At 40.1% G+C, this 27,197-nt stretch overlaps 1 protein-coding gene across 1 annotated transcript in view; it reads left to right on the top strand.

Moving 5' to 3' along the window:
• The window catches only part of LOC311295467 (protein NLRC3-like), a 72,688-nt gene that overhangs the window by 13,741 nt on the left and 31,750 nt on the right, over window positions 1-27,197 (top strand). Inside the window, exons 3-4 of the mRNA XM_084416855.1 lie at window positions 465-2,432; window positions 6,720-6,893. Of these exons, the coding sequence (XP_084272981.1) occupies window positions 465-2,432; window positions 6,720-6,893 (2,142 nt within the window). The remainder of the gene's footprint in view (window positions 1-464; window positions 2,433-6,719; window positions 6,894-27,197) is intronic.

Genomic DNA, 27,197 nt, shown 5'->3' with positions numbered 1-27,197 from the left:
TTTAGCTCCAGCAGCAAACTTTACATAATCTTCAGAATAACTGTTGATTTAAGGATCATCTGTCATCAGTCGCTTTTACAAGTAAATCAATTACATGTAATCATTTCACATGAACACTGCTTTTTCTTCATGTCAGTTTTTCTGTGATATTTTAAAATAATAGTTTCTGGTCAAACTTTGTCAATAATTGTAGCCGCCTTTCTCCTTTGTTCGAACATTTTGACTACTGAAATATTGATTTCTCATTACTTTTAATACGCTGGTCATTATTTACCACTAAATACCTGATATGCATAATTCATTTGTAGTTTGTTGAAGACATGGGTAAACACAATCTGTGCGGGAACAGAACCTTGATGATCTTTATTTAATATATTAGGAAGACAGTTTCTACATGTGGTATGATTTTTATATTTATTTTAACAAAGGTTTTTGTGTCTCTGTTCTTCTTACTGTGTTTTCAGTGGTGTGAGAGCTGACCAGATCAGATATGTGTCCTGTCAGACCAGCACATCCTCCTCCTGTCAGAAACACATCAGTCATCATGACACAGAAGCAGCCCTGCAGCTCGACTCTCACCAGCCAGTGCATGATGATCTGCAGAGAGTCAAAGACCAGCACAAAACCAGCATGAAGAACAAGTATGAGAGCTTATTTGAGGGAATCAAACTACAAGAGAATCAGACCCTCCTGAACAGGATTTACACACAGCTGTACATCATAGAGGGAGAGAGTGAAGGAGTGAATGAAGAACATGAGGTGCTACAGATGGAGAAAAGTTACAAGACACTCCAAGACACTCCAATCAACTGCAATGACATCTTTGATCCTTCACCTGAACTAGGATATGAGGAGAAGAGAAGAGAGAAGAAGGACAAACTCAAGACTGTTCTTACTAAAGGCATCGCTGGAATTGGAAAAACCGTCTCAGTGCAGAAGTTCATTCTGGACTGGGCCGAGGGAAAAGCCAATCAGGATGTAGATTTCATGTTTGTTCTTCCATTTAGAGAGCTGAACTTGATTAAAGATCATCAGTACAGTCTTCACAGACTTCTGCTGGACTTTCATCCTGAACTTCAAGATCTGGACTCAAAGATTTATGTTAAATGTACAGTTGTGTTCATCTTTGATGGTCTGGATGAGAGCAGAATTACACTGATGTTTTCAGACAGTGAGAAAGTTCCTGATGTGACTGAGTCTTCATCAGTGGGTGTGTTGATGTCAAACCTCATGAAAGGAGATCTGCTTCCCTCTGCTCTCATCTGGATCACCACCAGACCAGCAGCAGCCAATCAGATCCCCTCAAACTACATCAACCGTGTGACAGAAATTCAGGGATTCAATGACTCTCAGAAGGAGGAATATTTCAGGAAGAGAATCAGGGATGAGCATCAAGCCAGCAGAATCATCTCACACATCAGAAGAGCAAGAAGCCTCCACATCATGTGCCACATACCCGTCTTCTGCTGGATCTCAGCCACTGTGCTTCAAAACATCCTGAAACAAGATCTCAGTGCAGAAATCCCTCAAACTCTGACTGAAATGTACATACACTTCCTCCTCATTCAAACTAGTATGAGGAACCAGAAGTATGAAGAGAGAGATCCAGAGAAGCTCCTGCAGTCCAACAGAGAAGTGATTGTGAAACTTGCTGAACTGGCTTTCAATCAGCTGATGAAGGGCAATGTGATGTTCTATGAGGAGGACCTGATTGAGAGCGGCATAGACATCACTGACGCCTCAGTGTATTCTGGGATTTGCACTGAGATCTTTAGGGAGGAATCTGTGATTTATCACAGGAAGGTTTACAGCTTTGTACATCTCAGCTTTCAGGAGTTTTTTGCAGCTCTGTATGTGTTTCTCTGTTATTTACACAAGAACAGTGAAGTTCTAAAATTGTTCCTGGCAGATAAGTTCAGAAAAGATCAGTGTGAGATTGTTCCTCTGGATGTGTTTCTGAAGGGAGCAATAAATAAAGCCTTGAGAAGTAAAAATGGACACCTGGATCTTTTCCTTCGTTTCTTTCATGGCATCTCGCTGGAGTCCAATCAGAGACTCTTACAGGATCTGCTGATTCAAACAGAGAACATCCCAGAGAGCAGCAAGAAAATAATCCAAAACCTTAAGTCCATAACACAAAAAACAAAAAAAACTCTAAAAGACAATGTCAGCCCTGAAAGATGGATGAATCTGTGTCACTGCTTGATTGAGATGAAGGATAGTTCTCTTGTTGAAGAAATGCAGGCATTTTTACAATCTGGAACAAGTAACCAATACCACCTTTCTCTTGCACAATGTTCAACTTTGGCAAACATGATCTTGATGTCAGAGGAGGTAATGGATGAGTTTGACCTTAAAAAGTACAAGATTATATCATCACAAGAGGGTCGAAGGAGACTGTTACCTGCTCTGAGGAACTGCAGAAAAGCTCTGTGAGTGTGAAAATATGAACATAATATCAACTGATTTGAAATATGAACATAATACCTCACATGAAGGCTAATAGTTTAGCTAAATATGCTTTAATGACTTTTTTATTTGCATAAATTTGAAGTGTCTACAGATTAAAATATTTAAAATAATTATTTTAATTTGTAATTATAATTGAAATCCAAGTCATTACATTTCTGAAGTTGTAAAAGCGGAATATCTTTTCAACCAATTAATTTACATGACTTTTCCATTGTTTATAATTTGCTGGATAAGGATTAAAGGGGCATTTCACCCATTTGAATATTGTTTTTTATTTAAAGTGGGTCATATATGTAGTCGAAATGTAAAAGAAATTTTGAATTTGGTGCCTTTGTGACCGAGAAAAGACAAAAAATAACTTCAGGACGCATTTGTATGAAAGACAACAACTCCCACAATGCACCACATTGCACAGCTCCGCAAGCCACTCCCACTAATCCAGAAAGCGCATATCTGCCTATAAGAGAAATCACTCTTCCGTCTACAAGGCTAGCTACCACCAGAGCTTGAAATTCATTTCACATTCACACAAAATGTCTAGTTAGTTGGCGAACTCATTAGTGCATTACTCCTCGTTTGTATTTCTTTCGAAAAGGTGAATTATTGCATGGTACCTGGATGTTCAGTCAGAACATATGCGGTGCGAAACTAGGAAACTAGTTCACAACACAAACGTCTGTGTCCTCGTCTGATTCAGAGATTTCGTCCAGGAGAAATTGTCATCGTTGAAATTCTTTGCCACAGACGGACTCTATCTCTGTGTTCGTAGCGGTTCGTAGTTGCATAGTGAGATCACCGGCGCCACCAGTCCGCCCTAACCCGAGCCAGTCCGGGCTCCTCGTCCGCGGCAGGCAGGTCTTCTGCCTCGGCTGCTCTTCGCTATAATGCGGCTTGTAAAGGTAGCCACAAACACCTGATTCAAGCATCAGACTTCCGAAATCCTCTTCTTCTATATCATATTGAGCACTCTCCTCCGCTATTGTCATAACTTTACATCTGTCTCCACAGCGCCTGTTAGCTTAGCTTCAAACAAGATGGAGGATATTGCTTTCAGTTTCAGAGAGTAAAGTCCCACCCACTGATCTGTAATAGGTCTGTAGCGTGAGCGGGTCCCGCCCCCTGGGAAAGATGAGGAACTAGAGCTTGTAGTCTCAACAGAAATCCCCCCCTCTTACACTTCCTCCTACAATGACGCAAAATGACGATTTTTGCGTCATTGTAGGAGGAAGTGTAAAAGGTAAATAACGGATTTTTCCCGTCTCAGGGGAAAATGAGAGAGTGTTGCACGAGTGTCCCTTTAAGCATTTTAGAAAAATATATGAATTTTCCTGGTCTAGAAATCACACTTTTAAAATTAGGCTATCTCATATATCTGGTTGCACTCGAGGATGTATTAAAATAAGAAATATCTTGATTTAGGTCAGTGGTTTTCAATCCCAGCACTGTACATTTTTAATGTCTCTCTTATCTAACACACATATTAGAGGTCTTGGAGTGTTTACTAACTAGATGATGAGTTGAATTTGAAAATGTGCCATGCTGTGGGTACTCCAGGACCAGGATTGAGCAGAAACTGTCTCTGAGCTTACTAGTCCAGGCCTTAATGCTATGGTACTGTAACCGTGATAAGAGCACTGATAATGTTATGTGGCTTGGATGGCTTGAGTCCTTGTAGAGTAATTTACTACGGCTCAGAACACGGCTCAACCATTCAGAATCAAGGTCCAGAACTATCTGTTTTATAACTAATTATTGACATACAAGAGGGCTTTTCACACTTGAAATATTAACGCTGTATCGTTTCACACTGTGCAAGTTTGTCGCTGCAATGTGGGATTAACAGCACAAAAGCGACTCTAATCCTTCTCCGGACCAGGGTTTCATTACTCTAGGAAAGGGTGCTAATTAGAGCCCTGCACGGGCCTCAAATCTAGGCCCGGGCCCGAGACGCGGCAGCCTGTCCTATTTGCAGCCATTAAAATAGTTCAGTTTTGTTAGTTATGTTTCTTTTAATTTCTTTATTAAGTTTTTTTTTTTTTTTTTTATGACGACCAAGCAGCCGAGCCGACAGCGAATAAAACATTGATTAATTTAGCCTCTCAAATCAATGCTAATACTTTACTTGGCTTCAATAAAATCCATAGATATAAAACACTTCAAGCATATCACACAAACAGTTAGTTTAATAATTGTTTATTTATTAAACCACAGTGAGTAAAACAATTTTTTTTTTTAAATAGGCTATGAGGCAGGCTCAGGCTGCTCGCAACAGCGGTCGCAAACGAAATGACCAATAGCCTACAATCTAAACAAATTAAATTAAATTAAAAACAAACATGCAGGTTATCTTACCTCAAAAATGCACCACAGAACATGGCCATTCTTTTTTCCAGTAGTTTCCAACAGTTAAATTGTTAACTTACAGATATCACCATCAAACTTTACCAGTTGATTACTCACATGAATAGGAGAAAAAAATGCATTGCAAGTTTTCTGTCATTTTATTTTTAAATATGGTAATGAGGCTATATCTAATTAAATATGCGTTAATTTGCATATATTTTGAAGTGACGAATCTGACCATTGAAAAAAACAAGGTTCAAAATTATTTTTTGCATTTTATTGATATATTCAGTGAAAAGACATTATCTGAGGGAATTATGAATATACCCTTTTGTTAAATCAGAATATACTGGCAATAGCCTTAAAAAATTTATTTCCGCCAAAAAAAATTGATTTTAGACATAAAATGTCATATAAATCAGGCCAAGAATGATATATCAACAAATCCCTCTGAACAAACCTTCACAATATAGTTAGGAATACTACTGTAAAGTTTGGTGTATGTAGGTGCTACAGAAGTGGAAAATCGTCACTAGGAGTGCAAGAAAAAACTCATTTTGAGAAAATGGCCTTTAAAGATTTTTATGGCAAAATTCCACTAATTTCTATTGAAAGCCATGAATTACAGACAAAATATGCTTTAGGTCCAAGTAAAATCCATGTATCACACTGTTTAACATCCAAAACTCATTATTGCTTCATCCATCACTGATCATAACATCCAAAACAACACATCATGGAAAAACTAAATATATCACAGTCCCTCAGGCAGATACATATTTAGCTGTCAGTGGAGCTGCTGTACCCTCTCCTAGGAGAACTTCCAGCTTCTTTTCTGGTGCTAACTTTGGGAAGTTTTATTCTTTTGGCTATTTGTCCAAGGTGTAAATCACTTAGTGAAGATACTTGTGGAGGAGGAAGTGCATCTCTGTCTAACCCAGTTGGTGGTCACTGAGCCTGTATTTAGTCAGGATCCGTCTCTTCTTCTCTGACAGTGTGCAGATACTCTGTCAAATAACAATTTAGTCTACTTTGTTTGCTTTCTCCAATGTTCTAAATATTGATATATTGAATGATTCATAATTAGTTTTGTCAGTTGTTTTGAACCAGTGCTGAAGGGGGCCTGGTTTGTTAGCTTCACCATCAGCTGACTGAGGGACTGTTTTCAGGATTTGGCTTGTGGGTTTAAAGTGCTTTGAAATGTAATGTGTCTTTTTGACTTACATTTAGATGTGTTCAAAATGTTACAGCTTGTTCGTAACGCATCGACACACTATGTCAGGGTTACTCATTGCGCAGCTCGCGAGCCTCATGCGGCCCGCCAAGCTTTAATTTGTGGCTCGCATGGCTGTAAAAAATACGGCGATATCATGCAGCCAGTCACTACAGATATTTCTTAAAAACATAAAAAATAACTAGGGCTATAACATAACCCATTACAAACTCAAAGTGTCAGCTATATTACAAATAATTTCGATCGGAATGAAAGAGGTGGTTTATCGAGAGAACATGTAAACACTTGGTCGATTGAGAACGCCTACTTTTGATGAATTTAGGTGAAATCTGCACACTCAAACAGACAAAGTGTAGTAAAATAAAGACCTAAATGTGTATTTTGGACTTTTTTTTCAGCACAAGTCTGAAAGAATACATGTTATTGAAGACAAATAACCCAAAATCTCAAAACTGACCAGTGAAAAAAAACAATGTTTTTGCCTGCCGTGTCTCGCCTTAATGTCTCAAAATGTAAAAAGAAGGTTAACCCAAAAAAGGCCCGAGGCCCTTGTATCTTCCTTACAAAAGACTAGAATGTCAATCAACATGATCTTTTATGACCATGACCACAGAAAGTCGTGCGATCTGGTGGGAACACCAGCATTAATCAGAGTCCTCTCTTTTTTCAGATTAACAGACTCTAATCTCAGTGATCAGCACTGTGAAGTTGTGGCTTCAGTTCTACAATCATCAAACTCCTCCCTGAGAGAGCTGGACCTGAGTAACAATGACCTGCAGGATTCAGGAGTGAGGCTGCTCTCTATTGGACTTAAGAGTCCAAACTGTCAACTCAACAAATTGAGGTATTTAAGGGAATTTCAACTGGCCTGTGCAAAATAACAGTAAGCTGTCATAAATGTATATGTGTTATATTCTAATATTCTATTCAACACACTTAAAAGGATAGTTCACCACAAATTAAGTGATCATTTACTCACCCTGCTGTTGTTCTAATGCAGTATGCCCTTCTTTTTTTGGATTATAGAAGAATTAAAACAAAAAATTCCAGCTCACACCCATTCACATAATGGGAGTGAATAGGGAACAGCATCAAGCTAAGAAAAGAGACAAAAGTATCAATGATCCCATGCGACATGTGTCATAAGCCCCTTTCACACAGTGCTTTGAACCTGGCAAATTGCTGGCAAATTGCAAGAACACCTTCTGTGTGAACGCAAACACGACCCGGGATTGATGCCAGGATCGATGCCGGGTTGGGGACCTAGTAACATTGCCGTGTTCAGTCCCGGAGCGCTCGCTGTGTGAACAAAAGCGGTAACAATGCCGTGTCGTAGTGATGACGCTGAAGCCGAGATCGTTCGCCAGCTGTGAAACGGTACGTAATGCGCAAGTTTATGATGGAATCAGAGAAAAATGCACAAGCGTGGTTTCTAGAGAGAGAAATTGCAGCTCATAAGCAAATTTAAGACGCTGCTGAGACATTACAAGTCACATCGATGTCACGTGTCTTTACGGGATTTTTACGGGTTGTGTGTGAACGCACTCTCTGATTCCGGAAAATCACTGGCAGTGTGAATGAACCAAAATCAAACGAACCCGGGTCAAATCCCGGGTCACTTTATCCGTGTATTTTCCGGAATATCTGTGTGAAAGGGACTATATATTCCAAGTGTTTTGGGGGGTATATGACAGTATTTGGTGAAAAACAAACCACAATGTAATTTGTTACTTAACAAAAGTGTGACTGCATTCACTCAATTAGGGCTGCCTAATTGTGTTGTGCACAGGTGTTCACTCCGACTCACAGAATCAAGTGAAAAATCAAGATTATAAATTATTCAGCCCAGCGTAAGAAGCTGCTCCAGTCCGACCGATTCTGTTGACAGTATAATCTAAGAAACCTTGTGAGTTCTGGGTTTAGGTTTTCGCTTTGACATTCGATTGTGAGTGATATCCTGAGGTGAGGCTTATATTTAAATTGAATTGATGGAAGGCCGTCCAGACCCAAGATGTGAACTGGGAACCCCGGTCTGAGACAATATCTAGAGGTAGTACATGATAGTGAAACATGTAGTGGATGAAATGTTCTACTGTTTCGAAAGCTGTTGGGAGCTTAGGTAGAGGTGTTAATCGACATGCCTTAGAAAAACATTCATGACTGTAGTATATTGGTGTTACCCTGGGAGGCCAGGAGATCAGTGACAAAATCCATAGCAATGTGTGACCAAGGTTGTTGAGGAATGGATTGTGGCTGTAGAAGGGGGATGTCTAGAAGATTTCGCTGTGTGCAAATATGACTGTAGAAGAGGAGGTCAGCAGCGCCATCTGATGGACACAGTATTATACATCCAACAAATATACAGAACAAGCCGACATAGTGATCATGCTCCAATCACGCAACAGACAGCCAATCAAATCGCAGCCTTGGTCAGGCGACTATGCGCAGAACTTTTTAGTTTAGTTTTCACTCTCATAGAGAGATGGTTTGTGTGGTGTTTTTCCTAATTCCTGCCAGAGTTGTGTGACTAAAAGCAAGTGTTTATTCATCTTGTTTATATTGCAGTTGCTGCTTTATTAGTCGCTGAGTTGTTTATATGTAAGATAAACAGATGCGAGGAAGACCCGCGGCTCTGCACAAGCGAATGTTCATGTAAACATAAGCATTTTAAACCGAATATGTATATTCGGTATTGTCTTATGTGGTATTACCAACACAAAACCAAGTAAATAAACTAATGGCCAAGAACGCAGGCCTCACTCTCGCTCACTCGCAGGCACTCTCTCTCTCTCTCTCTCTCTCTCTCTCTCTCTCTCTCTCTCTCTCTCTCTCTCTCTCTCTCTCTCTCGCCCTCGCGCTCACGCTCTCTCTGCACAAAACGGTTTAAATTAACAACAACAATAAGCACATGTTGAGCGCTGATCAAGAGTTTTGTGCAAGCAATTTAAGGTCGCGACTCTTGTCCCAAATATAGCAGGCTTCATTCTGTGATTGAAACAAATTTATTAACATAAATTTAAGTTTTACAGTATAGAACTGACATTGAACGCTCCGAGCGAGCTGTGCTGTGGTAAACATGGAACTTTTCTGTTTAACGTTAAATAAAATGAGGCACACAATTTTCGAGAAATGTGACAACAAAGAACTTTTACCCTGAGGTTCATAAAAAAAGTGCAATTTATTCCATTGTCTTTTTAGTGCACTGTCAACTTTCAGCTGTGACGCTGTGCTAGACAGTGCGACTCGTGTGACCTGTCCCTCAGGCAGCGCGCGCGCCCACTCGCAAAGCAGACACGCCTCTGCTTCCGCGGGCATGTTTTTCCATATTCGAAATTCACATTCGAATATTAATTTTCACGTTCGAATTTCTGTTTTTTAAAACTATTCGAATATACTGTATATTCGAATTTAGAATATTCGTTGACAGCCCTATTGCACACACAAGGAATTTTTCTTGGTACTGAAGTTTCCAGTGCACATATACAAATACAAATACAACAAGAAACATAGAGATACAAATTCTAGGAATAAAAATATAGATGAAAAAATATGAAAACCATATAAGGTCAAAGTTGGGTTTAGTCAGAATAAACATTTACAGATTATGAACATATTTACAGTATTTTGAATAGTATGAATAAATATAAATATCACCTGACAGGGCTCTACAGTGCGAGTAATTCACGGGGACGGGGTCGCGACTACACGATGTGAACATAACATGATGACATGCTTCAAATGAGAGCGACGATTCTCAACCAATGAGCCAATCACTGAAATAGTGTGGGAATGTGCGGGAACTTCTGGATTTTAAGTGAGAGAGTCAAGTGACTCCTCGCAACAGTGTGTAACAACACTGGGTAGTACATTTAACATTAGCTCAAATGATCTATAGGGAATTTTAATAATTTATCATGTCTATGATTAATATATTGCATGTTACAGTTACATTAAATTATCGAAGTTGAAAATAGATCGATTGTATATATGAATAATCAATCAAAACGAATCATAATTCCTCATTCATATATCAATAGTTCTATTTCAGATCGATTCTATGAGATAACCCTTAATGGAAATTAATGTTATTATCAAACAGTTGTTTGTCCAGCAAACGGCCATAAGATTAACCCAACAATTTCTCAACAAAAATGATCTCTTTCTTATAATTCAAGAAAGCTGTTTTCTGGCCATGAAAACAACTCTCCTGTTCTTATAAAGTTTAGGTTACTAAAACCGTAATCAAGTTGTAAAGCTTGTAGCTTGAATCGACATTTCATTGACTTCGTAATGTGGGCAAACAGACAAAATCAATCGAGGATATATAGGATTTTAATAATTGAACTAATAATACATCGAACTACGATTTACACAGAGTAAATACATGGATTTACAACAGAAACAAACAGTAAAAACAATACAAGACAAAACGGATAACAGATGAGAGAGAGAGGATGAAAGGGTGAGGGGATGAGCGAGCGAAAGTGAAAGTAAAATGTGCGATCAGAGAGAGATCGCAGGATGGCAAAATTCACAGACAGGTAACCTTTGAGAGAGACAACAAGAAAATCAAATTAAAGTTCAATTCAATAATACTTGCATGTATTCTCTTTGTATGAGAAAGGAAGGCGTGTGTTTTTCTCCGTCGAAGCTGGGCGTGTTCGTTCCTGTCTTCCCCCGGGACGAGCAGACTCGCGCGAAGTTTAAAGGTTCACAGAAAGTGAAGTTACCAAAGAAATGATTCAGAGTTCATCTCCCTTTGCGGAGGGAGAGGCGAATACGAAAATAAAACTAAGTAAAGAAAGGAAAAGAAAGAACGGAGATGAGAGCTCCCTAAGGAGCCATGGAACCAGAAATTCTTTCAGACGAAGTGCTTAACTCTTCTGTCTTCATGGATGGATCTTTTATGGAGAAGATGTGTTACCGCCTCTGGTTACGTGAACAACCAATGACAATCCAAAGATCTGAAGCGGGAAAAGTTCCTTTGTTTGTTTGGAACAACCCCCGAATCTGATTTATGGAGGTGTCAGAATCGACCACTCATAATCAGAAAGATGGTATTTCCTCTTTTTGTAATTTGGCGTCGAGATTCGACTCGGTCGGGTTTTGACGATCACAAGGACATAATTTTGCAAGTCAGGAATACAGAGATACAGGATCGTTCATCATTACGAGCATATACATTTTGATTTCCACACAATAAACATTATGGCTACTCCAATATGACATGTGAAGACATCTAAGCATAAAAAGGGATAGGTACATTTAATACATTTAAAAGGTACTTTTCTCTGAAAAGTTCCATGGATGGTGTTTGTGTGTGTGTTAATGTGTGTGTTGGAATGTTGGCTCCCTGTTATCTCTCTTGCAGAGGAGCGGGATGAGCTGCAGCTTGGGAGTCATAAAGTTTATGACCTAGTCCCGAGGTACAGGCAATATTGGGGAACATTCTTTCAATAAACACTCAGAATTCAAAGCTATACACTAGCAAACCACACCTCTATTATGAGGCAAAACTAATCACACATGCATATAGGAATGTACATATATTAAAAGGATATTCCTATCCTAAGTTACAGACAAAGGAAGTTTGTGTGTGTGTGTGTGTGTGTGTGTGTGTGTGTGTGTGTGTGTGTGTGTGTGTGTGTGTGTGTGTGTGTGTGGTAATTTGAGTCAGGGGATTAGGTCGACCATTTTGCTCGACAACGCTTGTCTTTGTTATAAATGTGTCGTGCCACGGGAGACCCCCAGCCAGAACGGCGCCCCCACTGGTCAACATGCCCCAAGGGGGTCGTAAACAGAATGATCTTTGTTTACTCAAGAAGAAAACGAGCTTTGTCTGCAAATCAGGATTCGCTAATTCAGAACATCTGGCCGGATGCCAAGTCAGTGTAGTTACAAGTGCTAAAAATAAATGTGTGAGAGCGTGTTATTGGCTGTATGTCATGTTATAGCCATGATGACGCCATTGCAACACGCATCACGACAGATGAGCGATCTATTCATCAAGCCAACGCACAAACTGCCACAAATGAAAATGAAAGTAAGTCGTAGACGCTCAACATAATCATATTCATTAATAGTAAAGAAACAAAATGATATTAGGCTACCAGTGCTGCTGTCGCTCTCTCCTATCGCTGATTTTGAAATGAGCTTATGATCAATGAATGATCAATAAAATGCAGCTCATATCTGTTACGTTTGGTGACATGAAATCTGCATAAGTCTACATTAAATCTGCATATAGCAACACACTTATGTGACTAGGTGTAAATGGAATCGTTTTGGTCAGTAAAAATGCATGAAGTGACCAGGTGTAAACAGGCCCCTACACCATAAAAAAGTCAAGTAAACACTTAGTGAGCGATAGATATGCAACACAGTATGAAGGCCTAGTCATTATCTCAAAAGACCAAGTGCAAAAAAAAAAAAACTACCACTTTGATGCTTCAAAAAAAGTTCATAAAAAGATCATAAAACTAATCCATATGAATTGAGCAGTTTAATCAGCTTTTTTCACTGTGCTCCTATATTTCTTTGTGTGCTCCTAAATTTTTTCATTTAGGAGCACATGTACTCCTTGGGAAAAAAGTTAGCGTAGAGCCCTGCCTGAGGTTAGAAGATATTGCACTACACAATGGGAGTATTGCACTTAGAGGCATATGCCTCGGGAGGTATGTTAACTGTACAGAAGGGAAATGGCCTGTGGGAAGAAACTGTTCCTGTGCCTAGATGTTCTTGTGGCCAGTGATCTGAGTCGCCGTCTTGACGGTAGGGCTGGGCGATATGGCCAGTAAAAATTAGCACGATATTTTTTTTTTATATCAGTCGATATCGATAATTATCACGATAAATGTCAAATCTTTATTTCTTTCAAGTTTAAAGGCAGATTTTTGCAGAAAGTTGTAAAAAACAGAGCGTTAATTGTGGTTTTAAAGGTCCCGTTCTTCGTGATCCCATGGTTTAAACTTTAGTTAGTGTGTTATGTTGTTGTTGGAGTATAAATAATATCTTTAAAATTATAAAGCTCAAAGTTCAATGCAAAGCGAGATATTTTATTTAAAGGGTCATGAAACCCTAAACCAAATTTTCTGAGATTTTAACAGAGGTATGTGTGTTGAACACCATTGAAGACAATGTTAGCATCTGTTAGATTTAATAGTAGGGGGAAAATGGTAAAATTCGCTATTTTCGTCTTCCGGGTTTAAAATCTTCATCGTTTAAGATCTTCATCAGAGCACTATAGTACTTTGATGACTCATCGGTGTCTCATTATTATTCATGTACTGAGTTTTCTTATCCAATGAGAAGACACTTTCTCTTAATTATTCATGACACCACGTGGAACAGACATGTCAAACTGTGATATTGCGTAGTAGATGAGAGAGCAATGATTATGGGACGCGCGTTTGTTTTCGTGGTGCAAAAGTTCCAGTGCATCTTTCCCCGCGATGCTGCCCGGGCTAGACTCTGACTGCGGGCGGTTGGTTGGCCATCAACCACGGACACATCTAAACTCTGTGTGTGTAGCAACCATTCAACGGGAGAATGGTGGACTTCAGCCTTGTACACCAATGCAGGTTGCGTCTAGTGATGATGCGGTCCCGAGTACTTTTCTATCGCTTCAGAGGTGTGTGTGTGTGTGCAGGGCCGGATTGGGACTCATTTTCAGCCCTGGAGTTTCATGCCTTAGACCGGCCCACTTTAGTTCCCGACTGACTATTAAAATAATGTAATTAAACCCTCAGTATATAAGGCCCAATCTTTCAAGGGCTATCTGGCACTTCCCCCAATATGGAAGCTTGTTTCCGCCACAAAATAAAAATAAATGATAATTGCGACTTTTTATCTCACAATTGCGAGTTTACATCTCGCAATTCTGACTTTATTTCTCAGAATTGCGAGATACAAAGTCAGAATTGCGTGAAATAAAGTCACAATTGCGTGTTATAAAGTCAGAATTCAGACTTTTTTTCTCGCAATTGCGACTTTATATCACGCAATTCTGACTTTATAACACGTACGCAATTGCGAGTTTATATCTTGCAATTCTGACATCTTTTCTCACAATTGTGAGATATAAACTCACAATTGTGAGATATAAATTCCTATTCTAAGGGGGGAAAAAAGACGGACTTTTTCTCAGAATAGTTTATCTCACAATTCTGACTTTATAACATGCAATTGCGACTTTATATCATGCAATTCTGACTTTATATCTCCCAATTGCGTGTTATAAAGTCAGAGTTGCGTGATATAAAGTCACAATTGCGAGAAAAAAAGTCAGAATTCTGACTTTATAACACGCAATTGTGACTTTATTTCATGCAATTCTGACTTTATATCTCGCAATTCTGACTTTATAACACGCAATTGCGATTTTATTTCACGCAATTCTGACTTTATATCTCACAATTCTGACTTTATAACACGCAATTGCGACTTTATTTCACGCAATTCTGACTTTGTATCTCGCAATTCTGAGAAATAAAGTCAGAATTGCGAGATGTAAACTCGCAATTGTGAGATAAAAAGTCGCAATTATCATTTTTTTTTTTTTTTTTTTTTGTGGCGGAAACAAGCTTCCATAAACATCTGACTGTGTTAAATAGGAATCCATTGTAATAAAGTTATTCTCATTATTATGCAATAAGCTATTGCTCTACCTGCTCTCCTCTCTCATCTCCATCTCCTTCTCTCGTTCTTCTTCTCTCAGTCTCTTTATCTTTACCTGTAAATCTCCCCTTCCTGAAGATGAGCTTAGATTGATACAGTCTTTGTAAAGTGATTATTTATGTCGGTCGTTTAAAATTTCTATCGTAAAACAGCCGTTTAGTTTAGCCACGCACCTCATCTCGTGAAGCGTCGCGTTGGGATTCGCGCGCGGCCGCGGCTCGCGCTTCTGTGAACTTAAATCCCGCTTGCTTTGATCGGTCATCTCAAACATTTTGCCATTGCCGACGAGCGGTGTTTGAGTGCTGAAGCAGCTCAGATGATGAGGACGTCGGTTATCTTCGCGATATGCGAATCATTGCAGCAGGTAGCCTAATATTAGGCAATTATTTCACAACGTTCATTATACACTCAGGAAAAATTACCGAGGTCCGGATCTCGGAGACCTCAATGGTCGGTACGGCCCTGAGTCGTAGGTTATTTGGCCGCTTGAGTTTCTAGAGATATTTTATTATTCTGGCCTTTTCAGCGCCGCCTTTGCGCCTATGGGCTATTATCCATGTTTTGTATCTCTTATTTTTTGTTCGCACATCTCTAACAAAGTGACTTTATTTTTATTGTTTTGTGGGGCTGCAATAAAATAATAATAATAAAAAATAGTGGGGCTGCGCTATGATTGGAGCTATAAGGAAAGCATTCAACCCAGTGCCATGACAACACCGGCCCTCCTGGCCAATAAAACAGACCGGCCCACCGGGAATTTTCCCGGTGCTCCCGATTAGCCAATCCGGGCCTGTGTGTGTGTGTGTCTATCTAAAATGTTACCCTGACCGTTTTACTTGCCTTTTGTTAAATAATCACTCGTTATTAAAAATTGTGATATTTCGATAATACTTCAATTGTATGAAACGAATGCTTAATTTGTGAAAATTTCTGTCACTGTCCATCTTATGTGGGTTTAGGGAGCGCGTAGATCTAGGCTATATGTACGGAACGTTTTAAAAAAAAACAGAAAATTTATTATTTTCAAATATATGCATTTATAGTGTGTATAGAAACAATTTATATGTTTTAAATACAATTATGATTACTGTAGGCTAATATATGTAGCAGGGCATTCAGTTACTTTTGAAAGGACACAAATTAAGGTGTCAGTGTATTTCATTAGACTAACTTTTCCAGCTATTAAAAAAAATCTAGCATTTCCTCACGTGTTACCACTGATTTTTAGTGACAGTCGATATGCATAGGCCACTGGTGATGACAGTTTTCCCCCCTCTCCTCTCCTCTCCCCTGCCGTGCCATACCACACTCCCCTCCCCTCCCTTCTTCTCACAGCCACCACGCCCATTTAAGTTGCATTTTTCAAAAAGATTGTGAGCTAGACTTGAGCTGAAAGAGGGGGGTTTCATGACCCTTTAACAAAAGTCGACTACATCAAACGGCCGGATTGAACTATTGAACCTCTACTTCCTTCTTTAATGACGTCATTAAAACCGGTTTTTAACCTCCGCACACAGGAATACAGGCGTATTGATGGCGAAATATCAACAGGCGTGGTTGATGTTTATCTATAATTGGATACTGCAAAAGTTTAATTTGAAGTTGTTAGTTTGCTCTGTCCATTTCACCACGGACTGTTTTTCTAACCTGGGACAATATTAAGCAGGCTTCTCTCAGCGTTTCATACTGACGAAGGGGGCAATTTCAACTATATTCCAGCAAGCGGTAAGTAGTGATTATGGAAGTAGCGATCAACTTCACATCGTTTCTCTTAGTAGGATGAAAATAATCTTACTTAAACTGTGATTAATATACAGAAAGCAATCAAAGAACAATCCCTTTCCAATCGCCCAAGCTGTCAATCACACAGCGCGAGTTTATCTGGACACTTGCCAAAAATGACGCTGTTACACTGCACAACGAAGCTCTTACTGTATTTATATACCTCATGTTTGCATTGGTGAAACCATCAGTGAGAGTGCAGAAACTGCGTTGCAATGATAAGATCTTTTTTCACGCGATCAACAGACTGTCATCTGCTCAGTGCTCATCACTGCAACCTTTTATGTGATGGGAATAGATCTAAATACTTAAACTTTTCATGATTCGTTAATCCCGATAGCTGAAATAGTAAAAACGTATAATAGATGTAATAGTAAAAGTTTTCCAGATAGTTCCACATGTAATGCCAGATATTTCATATGCAAGCATGTCAGCCAATCACAGCAGAGGGCGTTTACACTGAAGTCTCTCAGCGGACACGCCCCTTCAAACAGAGTGTTCAATTCAGAAGATGAAATCAGGCTAGGAAATATGCCTTTTATTTCTAAATTATAACAATTTTTGATCTAAAAAACATACTAACATTATAAGGGCACCCCAGGAAACATTATAAAATAATCCATGGAATGGGACCTTTAAACTAACCTTTATTGTCAGAACATATCATGACAAACAGGTGAACATTTCACAAATCTGAGGTAAAACATTCAAACATTTGTCATTTTTCCTTAACAAAATAAAAATCTTGATAGAAAAATGAATTTCTTAGTTTCTGTTATGGATCTGTGAAGGAGGACTCAAATGCAGGATGACAATTAACAGCGTTATTGACAAACAGATGACACGACGAGGTGGGAGAAGGAAGCAATCCAAACAATAGGTAGAGATGAGACAATAGCTGTGTCCCAATGTTGAAGGCTGCATCCTTCGAAGGACACAGACTTCAAGGATGCAGCCTATGCGTCCTCTGAAGGACGCACCATGTAGCCTTCCTAGGATTTCCTAATTGTGCAACCAGGTGTTCCCGATCACCGCTCCTGGCGCCAAGCAACGGTGCGAGAGGACAGCTGCTATCCTGATCATTCATTTTGATAACTGAGTAAACAGCTATGGAGCCAGAATTGGCTATTGTCATTTTTATGTTTTATATTTTACTGGAGGTCATGGTGTGCCCCGGCGCTGCCGGATCATGTATTTTCGGTTTAGCCCTGTTTGAATACAAAACCCAATTTAATATAAAAAGTCCAGTATTTCTCGCGCTCGTCATCTGCAGCTGTCACGGTTGCCAGGCGACAAGAACAATCCTTCATAGGCTAGACCGGTCCGAACGCTTCAGATACGCCCTTTGATATGGGACGCTGCTGTAGTTAGCAACAATTTGTTAATATTGTGACAATAAGCCTACATTTTGTTACTTTAATTTTCGGAACTGCATATTTCGTTAAGTATTCACTTACAAATGTGAAGTAACCTGAAGTACTTTTTTCCCTCACATCACAATGTGATTACATTACTACACAAAAGTATATAATGTAACAACCAGATATTACTGTATATTGAAAATATACAGAAGTAAAATGCAACATAGCCTGCCCTACGCAGTAATGCTGTAGTAGCCTAATATAAATGCAGTAGTTATTAAAAGTACTTTTTTCAGAAAGCCGTCGATTGAATCAGCCCTGCAAACCTGTTGGTAGACAACTTAGTGGATAGAGGAAATATGCACTTTAACACTCTGGAGACCATCCCAGATGATGTCCCACCAGCAGGAGGCCTTACCAGGGGCAGCCCATCCCGGTCCAGCAGCTCAGCTCAATAGAGTCTACATCATTTTTTTCTTATTTTATGTATTGTAAAATTAAATGTTTATGTTGATTTTGATATGTTTAACGTATTTTGTAAATAGTTGGAAAAAGTACTTTAATGTAGCCTAAAGAACAAATGATTTTCATTTACCAATTTTATTTGAAAAAATAAAAAGGTATAGAATTTGTTTCATGCAGAAAGTATTACTGTCATTACAAAAATAAACCATGTCCAGAACAATTCATTCTCTTTTATTTACACAATTAAAGTTGCATAAAAATAAATGTACATCACAAAAAATAAAAGTGAAAAAAGTTAAACAAGAATATGTAGAAAATATATATATTTTTCAATCATTCTCTCAAGAAGAGAAAACAGCCTGTCCATCCTCTTCCTTCTTTCCTGTGCACTCCTCGCCTCTGCCTCCCTCTGTAGTTGCATTTCTTCTCTGATCAAGTCCAAAAACTCGTCCTGTCTCGCCGCCTTTGTGCTGGTGCTGCTGCCCCTGGCTCCTCCTCACCGTGGGCACCCACTGCTGAACTCGGCCCTGGTGTGTCCTCAGGGATTGAGGCGATGAGGACGGGGGGTTGGTGCAATGCCTCTGTCCCAACATCTCATCCATGAGGACAAACCAGGGCCAAGCTGCAGCAGTGGGTTTCCCACTCACACCCTCTCCTGTCCCAGGACACTTGCAATCCTAAAGGCAGAGCAAATGAACCATATTGTTAACAACAACAGGACAATACATTTCAGCAAAGATGTGTGTATTACTTTTCTATATATATATATATATATATATATATATATATATATATATATATATATATATATATATATATATATATATATATATATATATATATATATTAGGGCTGTGAAAAGATTAATTAAAAGTTTGTGTTTACAAAATATATGTGTGTGTACTGTGTATAATTATTTTGTATATATAAATACACACACATGCATGTATATATTTAAGAAATATTTGCATATATACTGTATATATTTATATATAATTTATATCATATATATTATATATATAATTTTTTTATATATAAATAACACATTTTTCTTAAATATATACATGCATGTGTGTGTATTTATATATACAAATTTAATTATACACAGTACACACACATATATTATTTTAACACAAACTTAAGAAATCATATTTCTGTATACTAAAATTTGGTTAAAACCACATAGCTTGCATGACAGCACTACAAAACACATAAAAGTGAAACCCCATTGCCTTATCTACTGCTTTTCTTATTGTTTTGGGCTTTATTGGGTGAGTGATATTTCTTATAATACACAAGTGCAAATATTACAAATAGGTCGTTAAACTAATAACGTTATTACCACAAGTTTTGCCTAAAACTACCTGATAAATGAAGGCATGCAATGGTGACGAAGGAGTTAAGAAGAAGTTTATAAGAAAATTTAACTCTGGTTTCGCTAGCTATTTGAGTAAATGAAAACATAACATGTTTAAACTTACATTTAAATGTGAATTTGCTGTCCACCACCGATCTCTAGTCTCGGCCGCCTTTAAAAATAAATAAATAAATGCTGTCGTCAACGGAGCGCAATGACTTATGGGGTAGAATAGGCCGCTAAGTGTCCATTTATGTATCCTTCTTTTCACGGGGAAACGAAGGGTGCATTTGGCGTCGCTTTTGAATCAGGGAAGCCTTCGTCGCGGCGCGATGACGCCAACCGGCCTTCGAATACGGCCTTCGAAGGATGGAGAATTGAATTGGGACAGCCTTCATCGAGCCGCGTGACGCAATCGGCCTTCAAATGCGACCTTCCAAGGATGCAGCCTTTGAATTGGGACGTCCTTCGTCGCGCCGCGGTGACGCAATCGGCCTTCAAATACAGCCATCCGGCCTTCAAATACGGCCTTCGAAGGACGCAGCCTTCACTTTGGGACACAGCTAATGACAACAGCAGAGCAGCAGATGTAATGAGGTGTCCGTAGGCTGGAGTGTAGATATGGCAGAACAGAGTGAGACCAGAGGTAACCAGCTAAAGCCAGACAGGAACTTCTTTCAGCTTGGCGCTCAGGTATCTCAGGCTCAGAACAGGGCTGCTTGCTGGACAGGACTTGGACAGGACTGGAACAGGGAACAAGACAGACAATGCCAATGGCAGTAACCAGAGCACTAACAAACTTCTACAACAAAACACTAACAATTTAAGAGGAATGATACTGAGACACAATAGTACTATGAGGTACAACATTTAACAAACTGGCAAACACAAGAGGGAAAGAGCAAACATAAAGCAAGCTAAGAACATGAGGAACAGGTGAGCACACTCAGACAAACAAGGACTTAACGAGGAGACAGGTGCTAACACTCAAACAAGGACTCAACTAAACAAGGGGGCATGGTACCAGGAAACAAGGAGGAAGGGACAGAGGAGCACATGGCAAACACAAACAAATGCACAGCCATGTGTTTAAAGGGATACTTCACCTCTGGGAAGATGAATGTGTATTTAAAATAGGTCATTTAAGTAGAAGAAATGTGAAGAAATTTTTGAATTTGGAGCTTTCTAGACTGAGAAAAGCCAGAAAATTTATTTTTGGCTAATGTGGATAAAAGACAACAACTCCCAGAATGCACTTGCTTCGCTGCCTTAGGAGGCCACGCCTACCGGTAAGGGAGCGCAGTTAAAAACAAAAAGGCTAGCCTACGTGATGAGTTTGCCAGGGATTTAGAGTTCGCCCAAAATGTCCGGGATTCGGCTTTTGCGTTCTACAGTCGCCATCCATTCATCATGTTTACTGTGGCGAGCAGGACGAGGCTGATGGCCGCTGGAAAACTGCGCGAGGCCGGTGGCGTCATCACTGAGACGCGCCGGGTCTCGCATCGCTCACGGAGGAGCAGGAATTTTCTTAGCAATGGTAAAACGCACATCAACCGATCACTTGTTTAGCGTTCATGTAAACACTACATTCAGATTCACCAATCGGAATGAATTCAGTTAGATTGAAACAAGAGGTGTGCATGTAAACAATGAATGGCGACCGCAGAAAGCAAAAGCCGAATCCCGGACATTTTGAACGATCTCGCCCGACTGACAAGTCCGGGAAAAGGAGGATGTAACCCCTACTTACTCAGCTTTCTCCTACTATTCAGCTTTCTCCACAGAACAAGAGCCTGCTAGCTTAGCTTCCAAAGAAAGACGGCTGACTGTGTGTACATTCTGTGAGTGAGATCCCACCCTCTATGGGCGGGCTGAAAACATGCGGAACAGCTCCTCCTACTGGCTGTAGTCTTTAGCCTCTGGCCAGAAAATCCTCAGATGACGCAAAATGATGATTTTTGCGTCATCGGAGGATTTTTTCCAGACAAAAAATACATAAATCTCTTGTCTCAGGGGGATATGAGGGCGGAAAGCATGGTAATTCGAAAATACTACAGGTTTTCTACTAATACAAAGCTTAATGCTAAATCCTGAAGTATCCCTTTAAGCACAACATAAACATAGAAACATTAAACAGAGACAAGACAGACAACACTGCCAGGGCAGAACCCTGACAGTTTCTGCATAATGGGGGATATTGTTTCATGTTTTGTGTTTGTGTTGCCTAAGTTTGATGGCACGTATCTTCAGCACAGTTTTCAGTGCAGGCTGCAATATTAATATTGCATGTTTTGTCTCAACTAATATTTGACAGTTGACAATATTTGCTTGAGTTAGAATGCAGATTTACAATCGGTAAATGTATGTTCATTAACAAAAACAGTAACATCTGTTAAACATTTTTTAACAACCTAATTTTTATTTGGTAAATGTAATATTCTGACTGTTTGCATTTACATTTATCTGACGCTTTTGTCCAAAGCGACTTACAATTGCTATATATGTCAGAGGTTGCACGCCTCTGGAGCAACTAGGGGTTAAGAGTCTTGCTCAGGGACACATTGGTGTCTCACAGTGGATTCGAACCCGGGTCTCTCACACCAAAGGCATGTGTCTTATCCATGCATTTAGATCATGAGAACCACAGATAAAACCAGGCATAGCCGATAGCCTCACTATCAAGGCAAAATGTAACTTTATGGTTTTTATGGTATTTGTATGAAAAACAGTAGCCTAAATACATGATTAAATACTGAAATTATATCCATTAGTCCTTTAATACATTGTCTACATTAATAATATAATAAAATTCAATATGTATATCCCACATTTCAGGGTGCATTAAATATTACTAGACTAACAGTAAATCCGTGGTAAATAATGGGACTTTGTAGACAGAAAAGCCTTCTGATCGCCTCGTTGCTCACAGAGTTTCTCTGGTTTGTCAGCGCTGTTTCATCTGCCTTTAAACTGGTTTAAATCATTGAGACATTGTGTTATTTGCTGAACTCAAGAGCTTCTCACTGGATCTCGTGGCCGAGACCGATCAGAGTAAACGCGTCTGCTCCAGTGAGCTCCCGCTGCCGTTTGGACTTTGAGCCGAGCGGATAAAGGGTCCGTGTGGCGCGCGGTTCAAATGAGATTCATTCCACTTTTGGCGCATAAACATTATCGAACATTTATCCAACTCCTGATATCATTTTATCAAGAAATTTTATTGCGATAATTATCGTTATCGTTTTATCGCCCAGCCCTACTTGACGGTAACCGTTCAAACAGGTGGTGTTCAGGGTGATTATTGCTCTCTTCCTCAATCTGGAATAGTACAGGTCCTGGAGGGTTGGCACCAATAATCCTCTCCGCAGTCCGGACTGTCCGTTGTAGTCTCCTAATATCTGATTTGGTAGCTGAACCAAACCAGACAGTGATGGAAGTGCATAAAACAGACTCAATGGCAGCTGAGTAGAACTGAATTTTGTTTAGTAAAGGGGATTAGAGAATCTGTTTGGTTCTGATAGTAAATGAGATATGTCAATATGGATCTCTAAATTGATGAATAGATACGTTTTGGGAAAAAAGCTCAGAAATGTTAGCCATGGCATAACAAGACTTTGCACTTTGCTTAGCGTGCTCAGTGCTTAAATAGTCCATAAAATGGAGAACAAATGTTTGTGCAATCAGTCCAGGTATGTGAGTTCTGAAATTACGCCATATGCTCTCACTGACAAATGCGGGACAATTAGTTCATGCGTTCATGACCTCAAGGCTAGATTATTGTATGATCAGTTCAGATGCAGAGATGCACAGATACAGAGATGATCAGTCCAGATGCAGAGATGCACAGATACTGAGATCATCAGTTCAGATGCAGAGATGCACAGATGCAGAGATGATCAGTTCAGGTGCAGAGATGCACAGATGCAGAGATGATCAGTTCAGGTGCAGAGATGCACAGATACAGAGATGATCAGTTCAGGTGCAGAGATGCACAGATACAGAGATGATCAGTCCAGATGCAGAGATGCACAGATACAGAGATGATCAGTTCAGGTGCAGAGATGCACAGATACAGAGATGATCAGTCCAGATGCAGAGATGCACAGATGCAGAGATGATCAGTTCAGGTGCAGAGATGCACAGATGCAGAGATGATCAGTTCAGGTGCAGAGATGCACAGATACAGAGATGATCAGTTCAGGTGCAGAGATGCACAGATACTGAGATCATCAGTTCAGGTGCAGAGATGCACAGATACAGTGATGATCAGTTCAGGATCAGAGATGCACAGATACAGAGATGATCAGTTCAGGTGCAGAGATGCACAGATACAGTGATGATCAGTTCAGGAGCAGAGATGCACAGATACAGAGATGATCAGTCCAGATGTAGAGATGCACAGATACAGAGATGATCAGTTCAGGAGCAGAGATGCACAGATACAGAGATGATCAGTTCAGGTGCAGAGATGCACAGATACTGAGATGATCAGTTCAGGTGCAGAGATGCACAGATACAGTGATGATCAGTCCAGATGCAGAGATGCACAGATACAGAGATGATCAGTTCAGATGCAGAGATGCACAGATACAGAGATGATCAGTTCAGGAGCAGAGATGCACAGATACAGAGATGATCAGTTCAGGAGCAGAGATGCACAGATACAGAGATGATCAGTTCAGGAGCAGAGATGCACAGATACAGAGATGATCAGTTCAGGAGCAGAGATGCACAGATACTGAGATGATCAGTTCAGGTGCAGAGATGCACAGATACAGTGATGATCAGTTCAGGAGCAGAGATGCACAGATACAGAGATGATCAGTCCAGATGCAGAGATGCACAGATACAGAGATGATCAGTTCAGGAGCAGAGATGCACAGATACAGAGATGATCAGTTCAGGAGCAGAGATGCACAGATACTGAGATCATCAGTTCAGGTGCAGAGATGCACAGATACAGTGATGATCAGTTCAGGAGCAGAGATGCACAGATACAGAGATGATCAGTTCAGGTGCAGAGATGCACAGATGCAGAGCTGATCAGTTCAGGTGCAGAGATGCACAGATACAGAGATGATCAGTTCAGGAGCAGAGATGCACAGATACAGAGATGATCAGTTCAGATGCAGAGATGCACAGATACTGAGATGATCAGTTCAGGTGCAGAGATGCACAGATACTGAGATGATCAGTTCAGGAGCAGAGATGCACAGATACAGAGATGATCAGTTCAGGTGCAGAGATGCACAGATGCAGAGATGATCAGTTCAGGAGCAGAGATGCACAGATACAGAGATGATCAGTTCAGGAGCAGAGATGCACAGATACAGAGATGATCAGTTCAGGTGCAGAGATGCACAGATACAGAGATGATCAGTTCAGGAGCAGAGATGCACAGATACAGAGATGATCAGTTCAGGTGCAGAGATGCACAGATACTGAGATGATCAGTTCAGGTGCAGAGATGCACAGATACAGTGATGATCAGTCCAGATGCAGAGATGCACAGATACAGAGATGATCAGTTCAGATGCAGAGATGCACAGATACAGAGATGATCAGTTCAGGAGCAGAGATGCACAGATACAGAGATGATCAGTTCAGGAGCAGAGATGCACAGATACAGAGATGATCAGTTCAGGAGCAGAGATGCACAGATACAGAGATGATCAGTTCAGGAGCAGAGATGCACAGATACTGAGATGATCAGTTCAGGTGCAGAGATGCACAGATACAGTGATGATCAGTTCAGGAGCAGAGATGCACAGATACAGAGATGATCAGTCCAGATGCAGAGATGCACAGATACAGAGATGATCAGTTCAGGAGCAGAGATGCACAGATACAGAGATGATCAGTTCAGGAGCAGAGATGCACAGATACTGAGATCATCAGTTCAGGTGCAGAGATGCACAGATACAGTGATGATCAGTTCAGGAGCAGAGATGCACAGATACAGAGATGATCAGTTCAGGTGCAGAGATGCACAGATGCAGAGCTGATCAGTTCAGGTGCAGAGATGCACAGATACAGAGATGATCAGTTCAGGAGCAGAGATGCACAGATACAGAGATGATCAGTTCAGATGCAGAGATGCACAGATACTGAGATGATCAGTTCAGGTGCAGAGATGCACAGATACTGAGATGATCAGTTCAGGAGCAGAGATGCACAGATACAGAGATGATCAGTTCAGGTGCAGAGATGCACAGATGCAGAGCTGATCAGTTCAGGTGCAGAGATGCACAGATACAGAGATGATCAGTCCAGATGCAGAGATGCACAGATGCAGAGATGATCAGTTCAGGAGCAGAGATGCACAGATACAGAGATGATCAGTTCAGGAGCAGAGATGCACAGATACAGAGATGATCAGTTCAGGTGCAGAGATGCACAGATACAGAGATGATCAGTTCAGGTGCAGAGATGCACAGACGCAGAGATGATCAGTCCAGGTGCAGAGATGCACAGATACTGATATCATCAGTTCAGGTCAGGCGCGGATTTATGGGTGGGCCTGGGTGGGCCTGGGTGGGCACGTGCCCACCCAGATTGACTGGTGGCCCACCCAGATTGACTGGTGGCCCACCCAATCAGATTAATAAAAACAATTAAAAATTTTAATTTTAATAATAATAATAATAATGAACTAATAAATAATTTCATTTTAATAGTTTCCTGAGGACATTTATGTACAATAGCTACGAAAAATAGCTACAAAAGAAAAATATTATGTCGGCATATCACGTGTCAGTCTATGCTATCACGCAACTCATCTCTGTGCGCGCACTGACTTAACGTTGTGATAGTGACTCGCGTGACAGACAGATGGAACTTCAGGTTTAAAGCAGCCGGGAGGGCTGACTGACATGAGTACAAGGTAGTTAAATTCACTACCTAAGTACCGATCTGCTATTGTTGACATTTATCAGGCGTGTTACATAGGCGTAATTTGCGGGTGGGACATGTCCCCACCACTTTTTAAAACATCTCGCGGCACGAATGTACCAATTCTACAAATAAATTAAACATCTCCAGTTAACCAGCAGAGCATTAATTTCGTTCGTTTGTTAAATAAGAGACGATCTAGCGCTGAAATGTGTTTTTTTAAATCAGGTGATGAAAGTTGCCCCTGCGATAAGTGGCACTGATACAGTTGGCGAAAGTTCTACCACTGGACCATTTAGGTATACGTTGTTCGAATTGGCGAATCTAAATATTTTAGTATACTAAAAAACTATATATAGTATATATATATATTAGCATACTATTTAAATCGATGGACATCGTAATGTTATTGTACAATGTACATATAATTTAGCAAAGTTACGCCACTGAGCGTGTATATAAGCTTAAAAAACCGAGGCCCCCCCGTATATTCACCAGGCCCACCTATTAATGACATTCTGTATCCGCCACCGGTTCAGGTGCAGAGATGCACAGATACAGAGATGATCAGTTCAGGAGCAGAGATGCACAGATACTGAGATGATCAGTTCAGGTGCAG

The sequence above is a fragment of the Rutilus rutilus genome (assembly GCF_951802725.1).
Source record: "Rutilus rutilus genome assembly, chromosome: 1".
Taxonomy (NCBI): domain Eukaryota; kingdom Metazoa; phylum Chordata; class Actinopteri; order Cypriniformes; family Leuciscidae; genus Rutilus; species Rutilus rutilus.
The sequence above is the reverse complement of the archived record's forward strand: the minus strand, read 5'-3'. Positions and strand labels throughout refer to the sequence as shown.